This window comes from Gambusia affinis, linkage group LG15, assembly GCF_019740435.1.
Source record: "Gambusia affinis linkage group LG15, SWU_Gaff_1.0, whole genome shotgun sequence".
Taxonomy (NCBI): Eukaryota; Metazoa; Chordata; class Actinopteri; order Cyprinodontiformes; family Poeciliidae; genus Gambusia; species Gambusia affinis.
The window spans coordinates 21191973-21206560 of NC_057882.1; the positions used below are offsets into that span (position 1 = coordinate 21191973).

The 14588-nt window shown below is 40.3% G+C and overlaps 2 protein-coding genes across 2 annotated transcripts; one reads left to right on the plus strand and one right to left on the minus strand.

Annotated features, from left to right (window-relative positions):
* Positions 1–467: 467 nt before the first annotated feature.
* On the plus strand, positions 468–4074 carry rfc3 (replication factor C (activator 1) 3). Its single transcript, XM_044140079.1, has 9 exons — positions 468–680; positions 1477–1614; positions 1949–2016; positions 2131–2228; positions 2343–2524; positions 3095–3231; positions 3315–3413; positions 3520–3589; positions 3684–4074. The coding sequence occupies exons 1-9, from the start codon at positions 594–596 to the stop codon at positions 3873–3875; spliced, it is 1071 nt and encodes a 356-aa protein (XP_043996014.1). The 5' UTR covers positions 468–593; the 3' UTR covers positions 3876–4074.
* A 78-nt stretch (positions 4075–4152) lies between these two features.
* On the minus strand, positions 4153–13160 carry kl (klotho). The gene is made up of 13 exons (XM_044140078.1): positions 12382–13160; positions 10896–11326; positions 10710–10789; positions 10444–10606; positions 10034–10139; positions 9423–9572; positions 8862–9097; positions 7507–7702; positions 7252–7430; positions 6255–6362; positions 6031–6136; positions 5799–5925; positions 4153–5428 (listed from the first exon to the last, which is right to left on the minus strand). The coding sequence occupies exons 1-13, from the start codon at positions 13096–13098 to the stop codon at positions 5094–5096; spliced, it is 2934 nt and encodes a 977-aa protein (XP_043996013.1). The 5' UTR covers positions 13099–13160; the 3' UTR covers positions 4153–5093.
* Between the last annotated feature and the right edge of the window lie 1428 nt (positions 13161–14588).

Here is a 14588-nt window from a genome sequence, read left to right on the forward strand (position 1 = left end):
TAAAACCACTACAATAAAAACAACAATCTGGAAAAATAGCTGTGTAGAGAACTACAGATCAATCTTCAACCTTCCATTCACAAGTGATTGAAAAATGTACAGTTAAATACCTTGTTAGCAATGACCACCCTCTTTGACATCTTTCCGTTATCACCACAGTACTGAGACAGGCAGCCATCGCCAATGTCAAACTGTTAAATGACATCCACTTATATGTGGAAGAACCAAGGTGCTGGTATTGTTGGACTTTAGGGGAAGCATTTGATATTTTCTGACAAGCACTTTATAACAGCGGTCTCTGATAAGTATATAAAGTAAATGAACTAACATTATATTTAACAATGCAGCCGGGGGGTCTATTTCTGACCTCCCGGCAGTCCAGTGTAACTTAGAGCGACTCAGCATACCTACTTCTGTACATGACGGTCCTTGGCACATTTTGAGGTTTTTGTCTCCTTGGAGTCTCCGTACCGCGGCACAGGAAGTGAGGCAGCGCGGTTGATTACGTTTAAGAAAACATTTCGCGGGAGATTAGCTTCAGACGGGCTGCCTGTAAACAGTAACGATAAAGATTACACTAAAGTCTTCACATAATGAGTTTGTGGCTGGATAAATATCGACCGACGTCCCTTGGGAAACTTGACTATCACAAAGAACAAGCGGCTCAACTGAAAAACCTGGTGAGAGCAGCAAGCTGTTTGTCCACAGGCTAACTATAGCCTGTTATGGTAGCATTATGCTTCCATAACAACGTAAAAAATATTACTACTGCTATGTTAACGAAGCATTAACCGCTAAGTATATGAACTCCGAGCGTAAACTTAATATTGACTACGTTTTGTAAAAGTGTAACTCCGGATATTGTTCCGTTCTAGAAAGTTTAAAAGTCACTAGCCAGTTATATTTGTTTTGTTGTACATTTCTGTTTATTCAAGGTCAAACCTATCCTTAGAGTAAAAACCAAACGTCACATAAAAAAAAAAAAAACTTTTTTTTTTTTTTTTTTTGGCTTAAGTCATTTTACAATAGGCAATGAAAACAGTCAGGTGGAAAGTTTACACACGTCTCTGGATCAACTATCTAAGGTTTATGAAAATGTCATCAAGTCAAATACACAAAGGAGATAAAAAATAGGTGTTTTTTTTGTAAGTGGAAATCCATTCTTCATTGCCCAACAGTGTTTTTTATCTTAAATGTACATTTGTTGGTGAGAAAAGAAAACCTAGATGGTATTTTCACACTTAATTTCTTTAATAAGCAAGATTGTAGAAACTATGTTAATATTTGAAGGTCTAAATGTTTATATTTTTTACAGTTACTGTTGCTATAATCATAATAGAGAAACTGCAGTAAACCCAAGTGATTCGGTGGATCTGTTTTATCTATTATTTAACAGTATTATTTGTGTTTATATAAATATATTTTTAGAAATAGGACACCAACAGGAACTAAACATTTTTTTAATACTTGTTCCAGGTTCAGTGCGGCGACTTTCCCCACTTGTTGGTGTACGGACCATCGGGAGCGGGGAAAAAAACCCGCATCATGTGTTTACTGAGAGAACTGTATGGACCAGGGGTGGAGAAGCTTCGCATAGAGCATCAAACTATTGTGGTGAGAGGAAAATTATTAAAACAAAAATACTTTTAGACCCGGCAGTTCATGATGGGTTTCCAACACTTATAGTACCTGATCAAATTATTAATCATTTAATATTTAAAAATTACATAATCGGACCAAAATATAAAGTAATAACAAGTTAATACACATTTAGATAAACTAACTGGAGACCTCACCTGAGCTTCCTCAGTCTCTCCACCTTTCTTCAACAGTATCACTATTCTAGTACTGCCATTCTCCTGATGAGACATTACACCTAATATCTAATATAATGTTACACATATTGATATATATTCACTCGAAATGTTTGCTTTGTCTTTGACTTCAGGCTCCATCTAAAAAGAAAATTGAGATCAACATAATAGCCAGCAACTATCACTTAGAGGTTAACCCAAGGTAATATAAACTTCTGCATGGTTTAATGCTTCCTTTTTTTAAAATTTGTGCCGTTTTTGTTGCTGTTCAGAGGGAATACAATGTAACATGAAACATTATATCTTTGTTATCCAGTGATGCAGGAAACCAGGATCGTGTGGTGATCCAGGAGCTGATTAAAACTGTGGCCCAGTCCCAGCAAATCCTTTCCAGCACTAACAGAGAGTTCAAAGGTAGAAGAGACTATCTCTGAGAGTCAGTGTGTGGTACAGAGCTGCTGTGCTAAGAAAGTAAAGCTTCCTAGAAATAATAAGACATTTCAAAAAAAAGATTTTCTTTTCTCCCAGTGGTGCTGCTTACAGAGGTGGACAGACTTACTAAGGATGCTCAGCATGCCTTGCGACGCACCATGGAGAAGTATATGGCTACCTGTCGTCTCATTCTCTGCTCGACATCCACCTCGAAAGTCATCGGGCCGATCCAGAGCCGATGTCTGGCTGTCAGAGTTCCTCTGCCGAGCACAGAAGAGGTAAAAAAGAGCTTTGGGAGATGAGGGGGGACAACCTTAATCTGAATACAATCATAGGGAAATAAGATAATAAATAGGATCCATTATAAATAGGGCTTGGTCTTTACCAGCCTCTAAATTTGTCAAATCTGTTCTTAATTTGATCTATTTTCTCCAAAGATTATTCACAAAATTGTTTCAGCAATCTTGTATTTGTGTAACTTTGAAAACCTGAATAATTTTGCCAAATTCTTTTAAATTGAAAAGACATTTTCTTGGTAAATCTTACAAGCACATTATACTTTTAATCTTTAATTATTCTTAGTTTGACTGAGTCTAAAATATATCTTTTTGGATTTTTTTGCCATTGATTGCTGCATTATCTAGTTTTGGGTTAAATATTTCTAGTTTTCATCAGTCTTTCTGTAATGGTATTAAAATAGTTTAAAAATATGCCTGTAAGCCTCGTGATTTATTTGTGTCAAAAATCTCTTCTCCAAGTCGTTTCTGATTGGTTTACTCCTTGACATTGAGGTAAGACAAACATGTAAACTCTGGACTATTACCTTCTGTGATCGTCTGTTTTCACAGGTCTGCAGTGTTCTGACATCGGTCTGTAAAAAGGAAGGTCTGCTGCTGCCGCCTGAGCTGGCCAAGCAGATCAGCGAAAAGTCGGGTCGCAACCTCCGCAGAGCTCTTCTGATGTGTGAGGCGTGCAGAGTGCAGCAGTGAGTTGTGTCTCTGCGACAATGTTTTACATGAATATTTTGCAGAAATATTTGCTCACATGGCTCGTGGTGACATTCTACAGGTATCCATTCTCAGCAGATCAGGATGTGCCAGAGCCGGACTGGGAGGTCTACCTGAGAGAAACTGCTAATGCCATCGTCAGCCAGCAGAGTCCTCAGAGGTATGATGGAAAATGTGTTTGTATACGGGAGATGTAGTCAGGTTTAGGAAGATCTGAGTCAGACTGTGAGACGTACAAATGCAGGAGCCGTCCTTCTGTGTTTCAGGTTGTTGGAGGTTCGAGCCAGGCTGTACGAGCTGCTCACACACTGCATCCCTCCTGATATCATCATAAAGGTCGAATCATGATCAATTCTTCTTCCCTTTAACACGAGATTTCAAACTAGTTTTCAAATTAAGAAGAAATTTACCGTCTGCTTTCATGTGACAGGGTTTAGTGGAAGAACTACTGAATAACTGCGACGGGCAGCTAAAGACAGAGGTGGCCCACATGGCTGCTTACTATGAGCACCGACTCCAACTGGGCAGCAAAGCCATCTACCACCTGGAGGCGTTTATTGCAAAGTTCATGGCCATGTACAAGAAGTTTATGGAAGACGGCCTGGACGCCATGATGTTTTGAGTTGCAGAGTTTTTGTGCCATAATTTGGAACAGTTTATAGCAGTTTAGGTTTATGTAATTATTGGTAAATTCATCAGCATTGCACACAGACTATAAATCATTGAGCTTATAAAAATGGAAAACACAAGATGGAACTGGGAAGGTGGGGAATGTATTATAATGTTCAGAAAGGTTACAATAAATCACCATGTTAGCAACATGTAAAGTCTGCATTTCTGTGTTACAAGTACCGCTTACTCTTCAACTTGACACTGAAGTTCAGCCTCAGTTAGTGTAATGAATTAAAACTTAATTTATTCACAAATTGTGCTTACTCATAGCATGTCTTACAACAGTGTCTATAGGTCTTTGAGATACTGCTTAAATAACTAATAAATTAATAAATTACAATTTAAGATAAATATGTAAGCACCAAATGTCTAACAAATAGGCATGAGCCAAGTACCTATATCAAGGTGTCCCATTGCTTAGAAAATGACCAGTTATGTGAAAACTGAAGGAGCACTACACAATCACCCATATGTTAGGAGGAATATGTTTTAAAATTACAGTTTGTGAGCAAAGACTTACTATTGCTAAAAAAAAAAAAAACATAAATTGTCCCATTTGCAGTTTGTTGCAAGCCATACAGAGGATACAGCACACATGCGAAGGACATTCTTTGGGTCTGGGGAGACCAAAGGTCAAAGTGTTTGACCTAAATGCTACCCTAACACACCCTCTCTAAAACACGGTGGCAGCACAGCATCATGCTGTGATGATTCTCCTACTAATTGATTGATTCTCCTGTTCTATTAATTAACATAAGCTTGTTTGATTTGAATTACTCCAGAGAGCCAAATGCCAAAAAGCCATAATAGCCCGTTCAGTCATTTGAATAAACTGTAGTATGTTTATTCTACATTTTTTCTGTTTATGTGTGGAAATTCTAGCAGCCATGAATAAGTACAATATATTATATAACTTTAATTATGACATTTCTATTTCTGTTTCATATAAAAACAATTAAACCCTCCCGACCCCATTTAGGGAAGACGGGTGTAAAGAAAATGGATGGATGGATAAAAACAATTATATGTATAAACCTTTTTAAACTTTTTTGATAAAAATATCATGAAAACTGATGTTTTTACTCGCCTATGTGGATTATATAAGGACCCAGGCCTATAAAGCACTACCTAACAGTCACATAAGAACAGCCCAGTCTGCATCCTTTCCTCAGTAATACTCCTTGTGTCTCTTGGCGGTGTAGTAAATGATGAGACCCAGCGTAATCAGAACTCCTGAGCCCACTAGAGTCAAGAAGCCCACAACAGGCCTCCTGATGAGGATGTGGCAGTTAGGGCAGGGCTGTGGCAGCGCGGGACACTGCTGTGGAGACGCTCCGGGAATAGGGAACCCGTTGTGCTGGATGATGTTGCGATAGTTGGAAAGGGAGGCCTTGACGATGACCTCCTCGTGGACCTGACCGTAAAGGCCAAATCCCGGGTCTCTTTGGTCGTTCAGGGCGTAGGCAAAGTAACCCTTCAGGTTGACACCATCCAGAGTAAATGCTGAGTGTGACAAGAAAGTAGTAATCATGTTTTGTTTTCCTACCATGTCTCAATTATGCAGTAGTTTGTTCTAGTCCATCATGTAAAATCCATAAGAAATGCACTAAACTTTGTATACATGAGGTAAGAAGATGTGAATACTTTTGTGAGGGACCATAACTACACAGAAAGCACCTGTTACTCAACAAACGCTAAAGGTTTTCTTTGAGTCAGCTGATATCCGTCAGGGGTCAGTAAATTCCTGTCTAATTATTAATCTCTACAGAGGCCAATAAGGGACAAGATTCAGCTGTTTTAAAGGCCAAATCTCTTGTTTAATACATTCACCAGTTAAAATATAAATATGTGGAAACTACTGTATTAGTCCTACCTTTAAGTGCCTCGTTAATGTAGTTGTAGAGGTAATAAACTCGTAGGGAGTCTTTGAATCGGGCTGGGTCTTCCTGGACTCCATTAGCCATTACATAGATGGGTACATCACTGTAGTGCTGCTTTACCTTCACATAGAAAGAGCAAATGTAACAATCAGACAGTTCTTTATTTAAATGTTGTTATCCTCTGTGTATGAAGGCACTGCTAGGAACAAAGTCACCCAGTCTTACCCAGTTTAGAGCCTTTCTCAGCCCCCAGGGCACAACGGGCCTGGGAGACATGATCCATGTTGTGTCTATCATGTGCTGAACCTCAAGCATCTCTGTGTAGGTGTACCTGCATGGAGGTCACACAAAGGTCAAAACAGGGTTCAGGTTTTTACTCCACTTTTCCGCAGTGTGCTTGTTTTAGATAAAATGTAAATGGTAGGAGCAGAAAAATGATTTTAACTTACGAGTCTTCCTTGGCATGAGTCACAAGCTTGGTACTGAAGTGACTCATAGCGAAAAAGTCATAAGTCCCTCTGACCAGCTGTCTGTCCTCCTCATTAAAAACAGGCAATCTGTTTAAATAAGAAAAGAGAGCTATAGAGTAAAAGAGTAGACAAAAGCAGTACCCATGGGTTACCCGCATATAGTGTAAAGTTGCCCATTTTCTGCCTATTAGATTTCCACAATTCACCTGTTTGAATTATGCAATACTTCAAAATAGCAGGGAGACCATCAACAAGCAATAACTGCTCTGATTTGCTACATGACATTCAAGAAACCTTTTCACGTAACTTTGTCAAAGAAAATAGCTGCAAAGAGCAAACATTTTAGCCTTTTTTCACATTTATTTGGGAAACTTTTAATAATGCATTGGTAGAATGTAACATAAACGTATTTAAAAAGCATCTATCTTCCAGACTCACCGACATACCATTATTATGCTAAATTGCAGCAGTGGAAAACGGCACTTGATAAATATATCATGTACTACTGATGTCATGTATGTAATTTGGTAATTATTAAGTAATTTGGTTTTTATTATTACACTAAATCAAAAACACTATACATTATTGCTTAATATAATTTTGAAGTATGTTTCAAGTACAGAATGAGAAACCTTTCTGTTCTGCCTCTTTTAGAGTAACACTGGAAGTCTAGGAAGCTGATATGAGCTGATGAGTCCATCTCTATCTATATGTATATGTCAATAAAATCTGTAATATTTAAAAAGGTGATTCTTTAGTTTCCAAACTATGACTGGAAGTGACGTCCAAACAAAGAAAGAAGTGTAGGAACCTTTGTTTCGGCAGCATAAAATCAGCGCTCAGAAAGGAATGGGAGAGAGGCGACACTTTGCTATTCTATGCTTCATCCAATTCAAGAATTTGTGTCCAGTCATGAACACACATTAACTAAAAAGGTGAAGAATAAAAAATAAGCAGGGTTTTTCTTTCTTCTTACTCAAGTGAGTTGAGCTGTCGCAGCCAGTTCCTCATTCCCATAGGATAATCGCCACTGCCAAAGATCGGCTCGGCCAGCCAGCCAACGTAGAAATCCAAAACCCTTTTCGCCGGCTCCACGTCCTCTCGGCTGAAGGAAAATGCCGGTTCCACCCAGTCCATGTGCAGAGCCAGAGACACCTAGGAAAGTGCATAATTTTAACAGCTGAATTTGAAACTTTAAAGGTGAGTTATTTAGCGCAAGGGTTTTACTGACCTGTCCTCTTTGCGTATGTCTGAACTCCTGGTCGTAGGCGTGCCAGGCCAGAGCATGTGCCCGCAGCATCTGGTGGCCCTCCTGATAGCTCACCATCTCATCATTGGGTTCATTCAAGGTGATCCACATCTTTACATGGGCCCCCATTTCTCTGTAGCAAAGCCTGGCATAGTCTGCAAAGGCCTCTGGTGTCTTTCTGAGGAAAAAATATGATATTGTCAGGTAAAACATCTGCAAGTACATTTTGAAACGAAACAAAATGCAAGTACTCAGGTTTTATGTGCAGTCTTGAGAAGTTTGGATAAGTAGAAATTTAGCTTTTTTTATTAACAATCCCCAATTCAGCCACCATGACTACCAGCTAGAAAGCAGCACTCTGCTCAGAGCACAGTTACCTCCTTATTATGCTGCCATATTATTTAATATCTGCATCTAGGCATATGAAAAAGTGTATAGCATATGATACTTATGTCTGTGGTTCTTTATACATTATCCATCTGGTATGGCGCATGTGTAGATTTCACTTTTTCAGGATGAATGTACGACTTTCAATCATGACAATTCAGAGCTATTCTAGTGCCATGAAATAGTGAAATATTATTAGCCGGATTAATCAGAGTGTAGATTAGGTTGCTGACAGTTGGACTAGATCCAAGCATTTAGCAGTTGGACATGAGTAAATCTTCATCGGTGCAAACAGAGAGGATTGGGTTAGGGTAGAATGACATTTAGTCAGGTTACTATCAGGTTATTGTTGCTACATTTGAGTTGCACCCTTGTAAACTCTGTTGCAGTTATTCAGTATTTTCTGCATAAATCAAAATCAAATCAAATCAAACTTTATTTGTATAGCACATTTCAGCAGCAAGGCATTTCAAAGTGCTTTACATCAAATCAAACACAAAAATACAATGCAACATAGAATCAACAATAAAAACAATATCAAGTCAGATTCCGTCAATAAATTTGCAATTGATTACGTTTCGAATACAACTCTAAACAAGTGAGTTTTTAGTTGAGATTTAAAGGAAGCCAGTGTTTCAGTTGTTTTACAGTTTTCTGGAAGTTTGTTCCAGATTTTTGGTGCATAGATGCTAAATGCCGCTTCTCTTCGTTTGGTTCTGGTCTGCTCTGCATCCCCAGAACCAGAAGACCTGAGAGGTCTGGAAGGTTGATACAACAGCAGCAAATCATATCAGAGGCATATCTGCATATCAGAGGTTTGACACTTAGCTGATGATCAAAGTCTGTCAACTATTGCAGCCCACATGACAGTATTGAAAGGAAGCTATGCACTAGTTCAATGACATTGTTTTTAAAATATCTGCATCGAAACAGTTGGCTAAACGTCTCACCTGTTGAGCCACCTGTTGGCAGTGTCAAGTAGGGTTGGCAGGTTGCTGCGCTGCCGTGTGTGGTGCCAAAGGGTGACCACAGGTGTGACGTTGGCCTGCACCAGCTGACGGGTAAAGCAGCGGTAATATCCCAGCAGGGTGGTGTTGGGATAAGCCACATCACCTGTAGGCACCAGAGCAGACCAGTTGAGGGAAAAGTGGAAGTGGTTTACCCCCGCCTGTCTGATTTCATCCACCTGAAATAAGGCAGGAATACAGTCAGTCAGTTAAGCAGGTACAGTTTGTAACTTTTCATTAAAGTTAACTTTTTGTTTCACTGTTATTTATCTCAATTGACAAAACTAATAAATGTCAATACTACACAATGCGAGAAAAGACAAGAATAAAACCTTTGCCCAAAACAATATTCAAACTAATCTAACATTTATGACTTTCTGTACAGTTACTTTAAGGCAAGAAGAGACAAATCACCATCCAAATGCTCATGTAAAACACATCCAGAGCGCTGGATTTGTTTCTCAGTTTAAAGCTGGCCAATTGGAAGATGTTTGGCAGGCTCACCTGTTGCCGGATTGTGGCATAATCAGCACAATGCGTGGCTCTGTGTAAAGGTGGTGCACTGAAGCCCTCCAGCTTGATCAGCTCTCCGTTGTTGGAAATGTTCCACAGGTAAACATTGGGATCTGCAAACTGGGTGGGAGTTGTCTCCACCTATGACACAAGGACAAACAAACACTAGTACAAACACACACATGCTTACTCTCGGGTAATACACACCACCGCAAATAAAGGCCAAATAGGATAAATCGATGACAGCTGGTCCAGTCCCGCTTAGCCAAGCTGCCAAAATGGGAGCTTAGGAGGTTTATGATTAAGAGAGGATCAGATGTTTTTCCTGCAACTCAGCTGGACTTTAAACCAAGAAAACTGCAAGCTAAAACGCCATATATTTATCAACCCAGCAGCTTCAAACCAGGACGATGCAAAAAAGGTGGATTTAGAGTAAACTACTCGTCTACCTACAGTAACAATGTTTGAGTTTTACCTAATATGAGATCCACATGGGAATCTTTGAACCCAAGTTAAGAAAACAGTTAATATTTCATTGAAGTCCCATGTCTTAGGAAACATTCTTGCTGTGCTATGTTCCAACTGCACATGCTTTAACACACCTGGATGGAGTTGGCTGATACACCCCATGCAAAATCACACGGGAACATTCCTTGTGCTGGTCTGTTCTCTGGAAGTTCAGGGAATCCATTTTTATGGATGACGTTTCTGTGGAAATTATAAAAAAATGTTGAAATGTTTCAAATCGTCAAACAAATTTGACTAAAACAAGTAAATCATGATTGCATTTATGATCCAAACTAACCTGAACGTATTTGTTCAGGCAAAATGTACTATTATTTCATTAGCTTATCCAGACCTGACCAGTGTATCCTGTAAAATCAATTGTATGTATTTTGTAATTACATACAATTACAAAATATGTGTGTAATTGAATCATATATATTTTACTCGTTCGGTTATTTCACCAAAAAGAAAAAAACAATCATTTCCATCCATGTAAATAGGCAACCTGTAGAAGGTAGCAGATGTCTTTGGCTCCCTCTTCATGTCAGGAGTGTTGAAGTCAACATAGTACAGTCCACGGCGAATCCCATATTCTCTGTGCCACTCAAAGCCGTCAATAAGGGACCAGGCTGTGTATCCAATCATGTTCACTCCATCTATGATGATAGCTGGACAACAAACACATCAGAAATGAATATTATTTAGTTTCTCATTAAATATGTGGATAAATGAAAACTTTTTTTTGCTGTTATCAGGAACAAGTGGACTTACATTTAAGCGCCTCTGCTATGAACCTCTTGAGGTAGTACATGTGTTTCGGGTCTTCTATCTTAGTGTTCCCCAGGACGTACCTGTTTCAAATGAAAACTTGGTTCAACACTGCCAATGCAAGACATATCCAAGCCCTCAAATATTCTCCTAGAGAAAGAAAAATATCAGCACATAGTGCCAACTCACCAACCACTCTGCACCACAAAGATGGGTGGCTTGTCATACTCTGCATTGACCCAGTAGAGAAGCATCCTCAGGTCCAGGTCCTCAAGCTGCCCAAACTTCAGGCTATCGTTGATGAGCTGGAAGCTCAGTGTAGCCCCATGGGAGAGGGCAAAGAAGTCAGCAGTTCCCCTCACCTGCTCTCTCTCCTCCTGGGTGAAGGACGGCAGGCGCGAGCCGAGCCGCTCCCTCATGCAGGGAGGGTAGTCTCCATCTGCAAACAGCGGCCGGGCAAACCAGCCCAGGACGTGGTCCAGGGAGCACTGGCACTCCCGCAGGCTCTCCAGGCGGGTTCGGCGAGGCTTGATCCAGTGAGAGGCCAGCGCCATGGAGAGCTTTCCCTGCTGCCGAGGCCGATAACGGCGGTTGTAGAGATGCCACGCAGCTGCATGAGCCTGGAAGACAGAGAGATGCCAGCATCAAGTAAAGGCAGGAAACCTACTGAAATCTGTTAACTGTGCACTCTTGTTAGAATTTTGTCATTTTATAACCAAAGACTCTTGGTTTAAGATTGAAAGTGATAGACCAAACAAAGAAGTGCATAATTTTAGTGGGAGCAAAATGACACTTACTTTTCTTTGTTTTTCTTAGAAATAAAAATATATTGGACTCTTTGTGACAGAGCGACATCTCCCATGTTTCAGTCTTAACTTAAAGGTAGGGTCTCTGCCACACTGTTCTAATCAATAGAAGTGTCTTTCATTTATTGTTAGGTGCATGTATCAATAACAACCTCAGTCAGTCTGCATGTAGAGCATCTGATTGCAGCCATTTTTAAATCTTGCCACAGATTCTTATTTAGACTTGAGCCAGTCCAATATACACTGATTCGTCTAAACCTTTCACTGTGGTACTGACTGTATGTTTAGGGTTATTGTCCTGCTGGAAGGTGAATCTAACGTCTTTTATCCTCCAGGATTGTCCTACATTTAGTCCCATCCACCAACCCATCAACTCTTACCAGCTTCCCTGGCCTAAGGAAAAACATCCTCACATTACAATACTGCCATCCCCTTGTTTTAAGACAGGAATGATGTTTTCACTGTGCAGTGTTAGTATTTCTCCACTGATAGAGTTCTGCATGTAGGCCAGAATGTTTCATTTTAATCTCATCTGACCAGAGTCCTATCTTTCACATGTTTGTTCTCTTATTCGGAGTAGTAAACTGGAGACAGGACTTCTTACTCTTTCAACCAAAATTGTGTTTGGGCAGCACTGCTAATTTTCTATACACATTTTTATTTATCATAGATAAAAACAGTTTTTTTGTTTGTTTGTTTGTTTTTTCCAGAGATTTCATATTCCTCCGTTTTGTCATCTTTTGATGTATGATGCATGTCATTTCCTCTCATAAGCAAACTTCTTGGTTAAATTAAAGTGATATTAAACCTGGTAAGACTATCTAAGATGCAGAACGTAAGATGTTAAATCATAAATATCTTTAACCAACCTTGAGCAAGTTGTGTCCAACCCGAAATGGGAGGTCGGGGTCATTCTTTATCCCGGGAGCGACCACCCCGGTTCCGTATCCGTGCTGCGCAACCACAAACGGGTTATCGATAGTGATCCAGTACTTCACGTCATCCCCAAACTCATGGAAACAGAAATCAGAGTAGTCCTTAAAAATCTCCACCAGCTCCGGGTTGCTCCAGCCGCCCAGGCTCTGCTGGAGGTGTTCGGGTAGGTCCCAGTGATAGAGGGTGACCACCGGCTGGACGCGGATCTCCTTCAGCCTCTTGATGAGCGTCCGGTAGTAGTTGGTGCCGATTTCGTTGTAGCTTCCGCGCGTCCCGTTTGGGAAGATTCTGGACCAGGAGAGGGAGAACCGGTAGTGGGTCACCCCGAGCTGGCGGATTGCTCTGATGTCAGCGTGGATGTTGTGGTAGCTGTCGCTGCCCACGTCCCCGGTGGCCATGCGGTTCCCGCCGCGCGTAAAGGTGTCCCAGATGGAGAGCCCCTTACCGTCCTTCTCGAACGCCCCCTCCACTTGGTACGCCGCCGTGCCCACCGCCCATATGAAGTCGCTAGGGAAGGTATCGTAGAGGAAAGCCTTGTCTCCGGGGTAGGGGAGCTTACTGAAGCGGCCCCATGTCTTCAAACCAGCGTGGGGCTTCGCGTCTGCAGAACTAAGGGCGACAAATGTCAAGAGGGCGAAAAGCCCACTCATGATTTCTGATCTTAGTGACCTTCACCTCGCCATGCTTGGGGACTTAAACAGGACTGTGCGCAGAGCAGTCAGTCAGCTGTGAACCCCTGCATGCCTCTCCAAATCTGTCATTTATTAACGAGAGCACCTGACGAAGGCCTGGAGGCACAACATGCTGCTGAGGCCCACAATGATAGATGCTTCAGGAGGGGTACATCAGTAATCATTTAAAACGCTAATTTCATTCATTTCTTCCTAAATTATTATTCTAATCGAATTAAATCATAATTTCACACATCAGGAAAAATGAGCCTCTGGCGGTGAGGCTTTCACCGTGGTAAACAGCTCCATTACGCTAGCCTCAGCTGGCAGATTATTTCCTACCTGCATTCTACTGCAACATAAAAATAGAATCTATCTGGATTTCCATCACTGGTCCTGGTTCGCTCAGGTTGGCAGATCACTAAGTGCGCCCTGCTGCACCATGCTCACATCAGGCCCTTATCGTCCTGATTATCACTCGGTTGCTTGGAAACCCAGGCCTCTTCCATACACAGCTTCTGAGGAAGAGTGGGAGTCTGTTTGTGCTAGAATCAAAAAGCAGGTAAGTTTAATAGCTAACATGTAACAATAGTAGATAGAAATTTGATATCATGTGGGTTCAAAGGGCGGTCCGCAAGCCGTTTGAGGACACCAGTATGATTTTATGTGGACTATCGATGCAGTTCAAGAATGGTACAAATTTTACCTGCCAGCAAAGAAGGCTAAAGCAGAAGGCCAAAAAAAGAGAAAAGAAATCACAAGTAATAATAGTTATAGTAAAGAAGAAGAAAAACAAAACTATTTTGGGGCTGTCTATGAATATTTTATAAATTTATCAGTTAAATGATGCAGCCAGTCTGGAATATTGGTTTTTGTTAGAGATTACATTTTATGTAAACTGGGTAATTGCTGAAAATATGATCAGCTATCCACTGTGTATTGCACATACAAAATATATAGTTACACTAGTATTAATTTGAGATGATGTATAAATAAATCACAACTTCAGAGTCTATAGAGGCCTTCAGAAGTTTTGAAATCTGGAACATGATTGTGAAGTAAAAATAAGGATACGTGGTTTTCTATATTTTTATTTTTTTCTACAAAAAAAAAGTGGTGGCATTTATATTTCCTTAATTTCCTCTTAAATACATTACAAGTTCAGCTGCAGGTCTTCATGTATATGTCTCTACCTCCTTTGCGCATCAAGAGGATGTAATATTTGCCCATTTTACTTTGCAAAATAGCTAAGGCTGAGTCAGACTGAAAGGATCAGTGATCATCAATTATCCAGTCTAACTTCAGATTCTTAATTTGATTTGTACTTTGACTGGACCATTCTTACAGATAAGCATGTTTTGATTTTATCCCCCCATATGATATAGTGGTGTTTATTCTCATGTATTTACCAGCCTCAACCATGTTTTCTTACATATATGCACTTTTTTTAGTGCCATATATCTTCCTAT